The sequence below is a fragment of the Molossus molossus genome, unplaced genomic scaffold, assembly GCF_014108415.1.
Source record: "Molossus molossus isolate mMolMol1 unplaced genomic scaffold, mMolMol1.p scaffold_m16_p_1, whole genome shotgun sequence".
In the NCBI taxonomy this organism is placed as follows: domain Eukaryota; kingdom Metazoa; phylum Chordata; class Mammalia; order Chiroptera; family Molossidae; genus Molossus; species Molossus molossus.
Genome location: NW_023425344.1, coordinates 184,113,598 through 184,120,653, shown reverse-complemented (window position 1 = coordinate 184,120,653; position 7,056 = coordinate 184,113,598). Strand labels below are relative to the sequence as shown.

At 46.5% G+C, this 7,056-nt stretch overlaps 1 protein-coding gene across 1 annotated transcript in view; it reads left to right on the top strand.

Annotated features, from left to right (window-relative positions):
• Positions 1-4,657: 4,657 nt before the first annotated feature.
• Positions 4,658-7,056, top strand: part of SLC30A4 (solute carrier family 30 member 4) — a 32,702-nt gene continuing 30,303 nt past the window's right edge. Inside the window, exon 1 of the mRNA XM_036240763.1 lies at positions 4,658-5,268. Coding sequence (XP_036096656.1) covers positions 4,878-5,268 — 391 coding nt within the window. The 5' untranslated portion in view covers positions 4,658-4,877. The remainder of the gene's footprint in view (positions 5,269-7,056) is intronic.

Genomic DNA, 7,056 nt, shown 5'->3' with positions numbered 1-7,056 from the left:
GACCTGAATAGACACTTCTCCAAAGAGGACACTTTGCCAAAGATGGCCAATAGACATATGAAAAGATGCTCAACCTCACTAATCATCACAGAGATGCAAATTAAAACCACAATGAGATATCACCCCCACACCTATCAGAATGGCTATCATCAATATATCCACAAACAATAAGGGTTGGTGAAGATGGGGAGAAAGGGGAATTCTCATGCACTTTCGGTGGGAATGCAGATGGGTGCAGCCACAGAAACCAGTATGGAGGTTATAAAGTAATGGTTAAGAGCTTTAGTTCTAAAACCAAACTGATCTGAAATTGAGTTCCTGCTGTTTGCTAGCTGCACAACACTGGCCAAATTACTTAATATCCCTGAGACCGTGTGTCTTTATCTACTTTAAAAAATAGTAATAGCTGGCATTGATTGAGCCCATACTATTTGCTAAGAACTATGTATGCTAAGTTTTACACACTTTACATACATTATCTCATTTAATCCTAACCATGGCCCTTGTAAAGTGAGTGCTATTGTCACCATTTAATAGGTAAGAAAATTGAAGCACAAAGAGGTTAAATAGTTTGTCAGAGATAATATGGCTATAAATGTTGAAATCAGGATTCAAACACAAGCGGTCTGATTCTAAGACCCATGCTTCATAGTGAGGTTGTAATGATTCAATGAGCTAATATAAATCAGGGTCTCTGCATAGGCTTGCACATAAACAAGCCTTAAGTAAATGTTAACTGGAGCATAATTTTTAGCACTGTCATTTGTTCCCAGAGATATCTGGGCTAGAAAACAAGTTTTGACATAGGATACTTTGCATTTATTACAGTTAATTGCCCTGGGGTATGTGTCTTACAATTGAACTGACAGGCCTCTGCTATTGCCTAAACAATCTATATATTATAGGTTACTTGGTTAAGAGATGGATTAAATGGTTGGCAACCTTTTTCATTTGCCCATGCAAAAAAGCTCTTCGTACTAGAAAGAAATATGAAGTCTCTTCAGAAAGAAGGTTGTCCTGAGCAATAGCTAGCAGAACTGCAGGCATATCCAGATTATAAATGGTTATAATTTCAAAAGTTCATTTGTCTATTGTTATAAACTCTGAATACATAGATATAAGGTTGCAAATAGTGGTGACATTCCAAGACTATTCACAGAAGTCTATTTATTTAGCCTATTTTAAAGCTCAATGATGAAAACCATGCAACTTACCCAAGGGCAGGCCCGGGAACAAGAGTCCATGTGATTAAAGAGTAAGAAAAATATCTTTTTTGGTACAAAGGAATGTTGATATACAGTATATTAGTTATCTACTGCTCTGTAAAAAATCACCCCAGACCTGGCCAATTTTGCTCAGTGGTTAGAGCATTGGCCCACAGACCAGAGAGTCCTGGGTTCGGTTCCCACGAAGTACCTCAGTTGAAGTTCGTCTCCGGCCCCGGTTGGGGTTGTGCTGGTAGCAACCAGTCGATGTGTCTCTCTCACATTGATGTTTCTCTCTCTCTCTTTGCCTCTCTCCCCCTCCAGCTCTATCTGAAGATAATTGCAAAAAAATATCCCAAAACTTACCATATCAAAATGATACACATTTGGCCCAGACAGTGTGGCTCAGTGGATTGAGAGGTCCCATTCTATTCCCAGTCAGGGCATATTCCAGGTTTTCGGGCATGATCCCCAGTGGGGAGGATGCAGGAGGCAGCCAATCAATGTTTCTCACATTGATGTTTCTCTCTCCCTTTCCCTTCTTCTCTCTCTAAAAATATCAATAAAGACATATTTTTTTGAAAAACACATTTATTATCTCACAATCTCTGTGGGTCATCTAGGAGTGGCTGACCGGGGCAGTTCTGCTCAGAATCTGCTCAGGGTGACGTTTCAGTCAACATCACCCAGAATGCAGTCATCTGAAGGCTTAACTAGGGACTTCAATATGGCTAACTCACATGGCTGTTGGCAGGAGGCCTCAGTTCTTCATCACATGGGCCTTTCCATGGGGCTGCCCAAGTTTTTCATGACATGGTAGCTCTGGTTTCCTCAGTACAAGTGATCCTAGAGTAAGAACAAGAAGGCAGCTGCAATCCCTTTTATGACCTAGTCTTGTAAGTCATACACTGTCACTCCTGCCAGATTCTATTCATTATGGCCTATAAGATATTCATTAACAGCAGCCCACACTCAGTGGGAGGGGGAAGTAAGCTACACCTCTTGATGAGAAGCATATCACGGAACTTTTTTTTTTTTTTTTTTTTTATCCTCACCTGAGGACATTTTTCCATTTTTTGTACAGACAGAGTGGGAGGGAGAGAGAGGAAGAGAGAGAGTGAGAAACATCGACGTGAAAGGGACACATCGAGTGGCTGCCACCCGCACGACCAACCAGGGCCGGGGACAAACTGCAACCAAGGTACATGCCCTTAGCGGGAACCGAACCCGGGTCTCTCCGGACCGCAGGCGGGCGCTCTAACCGCTGAGCCAAACCGGCCAGGGCCACAGAACTTTTGAATGTATCTTAAAATCACCATGGAGGCCCTGGCCGGTTTGGCTCAGCGGTTAGAGCGTCGGCCTGCGATCCGGAGAGACCCGGGTTAGGTTCCTGCTAAGGGCACGTACTTTGGTTGCAGTTTGTCCCCAGCCTTGGTTGGGTCGTGTGGGTGGCAACCACTCGATGTGTCGCTTTCGCGTCGATGCTTCTCTCTCTCTCTCTCTCCCTCTCACTCTATCTGAACAAAATGTTGAAAAATGTCCTCGGGTGAGGATAAAAAAAAAAAAAAAATCACCATGGAGTTTTTTGTTATCCTCTCATCCCTTTCTTTAGGTACCCAGTTATACAAAATAGTTCAAATACACTGGATTGCAGAACTTCCCAACAAAGTACTCTAAATACTAAAAACAAAAACAAAACCCATGCTCTTGCCTCAACTTCTCTTCAAAACATCTATCCCCTTTCTTTAAATGGAATCTCATTTGAAGAATTTACACAGGAGAGCTATCACACTCCTGGAACATTTGCTTTATTCATTTGTATCTCTCATTAGTAGAATTTCAGGCAGTATAATAAATAAAAACAACAAATAACCTACTCCCAAACCACTGTTAGGAAAGCAATCTTCAGTAAGTTCTCTGCCTTCTGCTGAGAATGACCTAAGTGTCCTGATTATGGACTATTCTGGGTCTTGGGAGCCATGGGATCTCTGATCCAGGCTTCCTAACCTGACTCCCATTACTGCAGCTCAACAAGAACATTGCGGGCCTTCGAAAGTGAGGGACTGTCCTGTAATCCAAAAGCAGCTGGTGCTCTTGCACCTGAGACATGCAAAATTCTAAAGTGTCATCTGAATCTTCGGAGGAACATGATGTTTCATATGACTTTTTATTGTAGTTTTTTATAACTTGAAACTTGATGATCCATGCAGACTGTTGTCAGAATACAACATTTATAAACACCGGATAAATAGGCAGTTGCACTATAATTCAACTCCAAGAAGTTAGGAGGCTTGAGCTACACAATGATTTCTCCCGACAGTGTCTTCTTCTTCTTGTTTTAAATCTTATTTAAGATTTAACCCCATTTGAAAATATGATGAAGCCTATGGGATTTACTCCAGAAAATACATATACCCACACAATTTTGCACAAAAATTTAAGACCTCCCAAATCCCTAAAACTCATCCAGGGGATCACGGTGGTCGTGGTGGTGGGAATGGAGTTCCATTACAACTTAGACCTAAATTTGAAGCCTCGTCTCAGAACTTAATGAATTTTAACTTGTTAAACAGAACCAAAGGCCAGAACAAATACTGCTACTAGATTTTCTGTGCTTGGGTTTAGTCCATATTGTGAATACCTGGAGGCACAAGGAACATGGAGTGAGCACACAGAGAACACCACATATTTGCTGAAAAAACAATTAATAAATATATATTAGGCCACAGAACTGCTGACGATCATAAGGCTTGCCCTCTCTAAGTGGACCTGACTGTGCAGCAAATTTTGCCAACTTTCAAAGAGGCAGCCACTCTAGAGAGAAGAGCTGCCTGACTTCCCACTTCGCAAGAAAGGGCTAAGCTGGTTTTCCGCCGAGGATCCGCAACCAAGATCCGACCGAAGATTTCCCGAGGCCCTCCCTGGGTAGAGCGAACTCCCAGCCCCGCGCGGGGCGTTCGACCCTGCCCACCGAGCCCGGACCCGAGTCCCCGGCCACATCTGTCTCAAACGACGGGAAGTAGACCGGCGGCGGTGCCGGACTGTGAGTGACCCCCGTGCAGGGCATGTGGGTCCATCAGCCAGGACCCATGCGGGGGCGGGGGCCTCCCCCGCCCTGCCCCTCGGGGCGCCTCAGCCCTGCGCTGCGGCCTGCGTGTCCCCGCGTCGACCCCCTCCCTCCCTCCCTCCCTCGCGCGCCTCGGCCGCGGCGCTGCGGCGCACGCGCGCGCGGTCTCGCGCAGGGCGGGGAGAGGCGGTGGTTACGGGCGCCGCCCGAACCTGTCAGACCCGCGGAGCCGGCCAGGAGCTGCGGGCGCTGCAGGAGAGCTCGGCCCGCTCCCCCACGGCTCCGGGCCGAGCCTTGCGAGCTGGCCCCGCCGAGCCAACCGGAGGCGGGGAGATGAGCGACGGCCCCACGGCGGCGCCCCAGATCCATGCGCCGCCCCCTCGCGGAGCCACGGCGCCTCCGAGCTGGCCCTGCGCCGCCAGCTGCCCGGGGCTTCAGAACTTGCGGGCTCTGATGGAGCGCCTTTAATATTTAACGTTTCGTTTTCCACAGGATGGGGAGGGACGCGCGGCAGTGCCACCGGGAACCGGCGCGCCAGTGAAGTCGGAGCCGCCGGCCGCCCGCCTGCAGCCAGCCGTTCCGCGCGCGGCCGCGCAGCCTCTGCCATGGCCGGGTCCGGCGCGTGGAAGCGCCTCAAATCTCTGCTGAGGAAGGATGATGCGCCGCTGTTTCTGAATGACACCAGCGCCTTTGACTTCTCGGACGAGGCGGGGGATGAGGGGCTTTCTCGGTTTAACAAACTTCGAGTTGTGGTGGCCGATGATGGCTCGGAAGCCCCGGAAAGGCCTGTTAACGGGGCGCACCCGGCCCTCCAGGCCGACGACGACTCCTTGCTGGACCAGGACTTGCCTTTGACCAACAGCCAGCTGAGTCTGAAGGTGGACCCGTGTGACAGCTGCAGCAGACGGAGAGAGCTGCTGAAGCAGAGAAAGGTGAAAACCAGATTGACCATTGCTGCCGTTCTGTACTTGCTTTTCATGATTGGAGAACTTGTAGGTGAGTTGTGTTGCCAACTCACTTGCCATTTCCATTTGTCAGGCTGTAGTTATGCGGGGTTTGAGGTTTAAACTTTATTTTCAGGAAGCTTGCTCTTTATCAGAGTCCTGATCTCTTGTGATGTGAAAAGTCCATCCACACAGTTCCAAAGTGCAGATCCCTCTAAGTACAACATAAATTTATTGTTTTGTTTTGTTTTTTTATCCTCACCGGGGACATTTTTGCATTTAGCTTCAGTCAGAGCCAGAGGGAGTAAGAGAGAGAGAGAAACATCGATGTGACACAGCCAGTGTCGCCACCCACACGACCCCAAACGGCCGGGGACAAATTGCAACCAAGGTATCTGCCCTTAGTGGCAACCAAACCGGGGCTCTCTGATCCACCAGCCGTGGCTCTAACCGCTAAGCCAAACTGGCCAGGACATAAATTTTTTATTTATCTTCATTGTATGTCATGTAACTTTCTCTTTTTTAAAAAATGAATTGTGATAAAATACCAGGTTAATTTTTGCAACCTGGTAATAGTAAATGTAAAGTCACTTAGAATCATAACATTTTACAGCATGAAGGGACCCGAACACCTGCAGGCTCTTCCTTTGTGCTCACAAAGGGAATCTGAGGGACCAGAGAGCTCAAATAAGTTGTGAGGAAATGGGGTGGCTTAGTGGAAAAGTCACATCTATAGTCCCACTCTCTCGACTTTCTTCCCTATACCTTTCACTAATGTGGTCTCTTTATACTGTTTCCTATTTGATTTATATCCAAGAGATTTTCAAAACTAAATATGACTGACTAACCTGAAAGTTTTTCATTATAAGGAGGATCTGAAAGGAACTAGAAAATAGTTCCCCCAGGGTTAATGAATTTGGTTTTATTTTTCTTTTTTTATCCTCACCTGAGGACATTTTTACATTTATCTTCAGATAGAGCGGGAGGGAGAGGGGGAGGAAGAGAGAGAGAAACATCAACTTGAGAGAGACACATCGAGTGGTTGCCACCCACCCAACCCCAACTGGGGCCAGGGACAAACTGCAACGAAGTTACATGCCCTTAACTGGAATCAAACCTGCGGCTCATTGGTCCATGGGCCAACGCTCTAACCGCTGAGCCAAACCGGCCAGGGCTCTTTTCTTGTTTTTTTAAAATTCTAACTCGAGGATATTTTCCCATTGATTCTTAGATAGAGTGGAAGGAAGGGAAGACAGATAGACAGACAGACAGATAGACAGACATTGATGTGAGAAAGACACATCGATTGGTTGCCTCCTGCACGACTTGACCAGGGTGGGGGATCAAACCTGCAACCCAGGCACCTGTGCTTGACTGGGAATCCCTCGACCCCGCAGTATTCAGGCCGGCGTTCCAACCATTGAGCTAAACCAGCAAGGGCTTGGTTTTATTTTTCATCTTTCAATTATTTAAGTAATACATTTTCACTATAAAATACATTCTTTGTTTAGAGACTAATTTCACAGTCACATAGGTGTAACTGCTAACTTGGCTTAGTGGCTGTTTACAAAGTAACATTAAAGCAGGAACATTTGTTCACCCATGTTGTCTCTTAATGATGAACCATGATAAGAGAAAAGAGGTGGCAGTCCAATTTAACATGCTGGTTGGAGATTAAATGTAGGAAAATTACATACATTTCCTACCTCATTTCATACTACTCCTCCCCAGTGCTCACTTCAGCAAAACTGGCCATTTTTCTCCCTACAACTCACAAAGCTCTTTCCTGCCTTATGGCCTTCGTACTGGCTGGTCCCTCTATCTCAGTGGCTCTCAAATT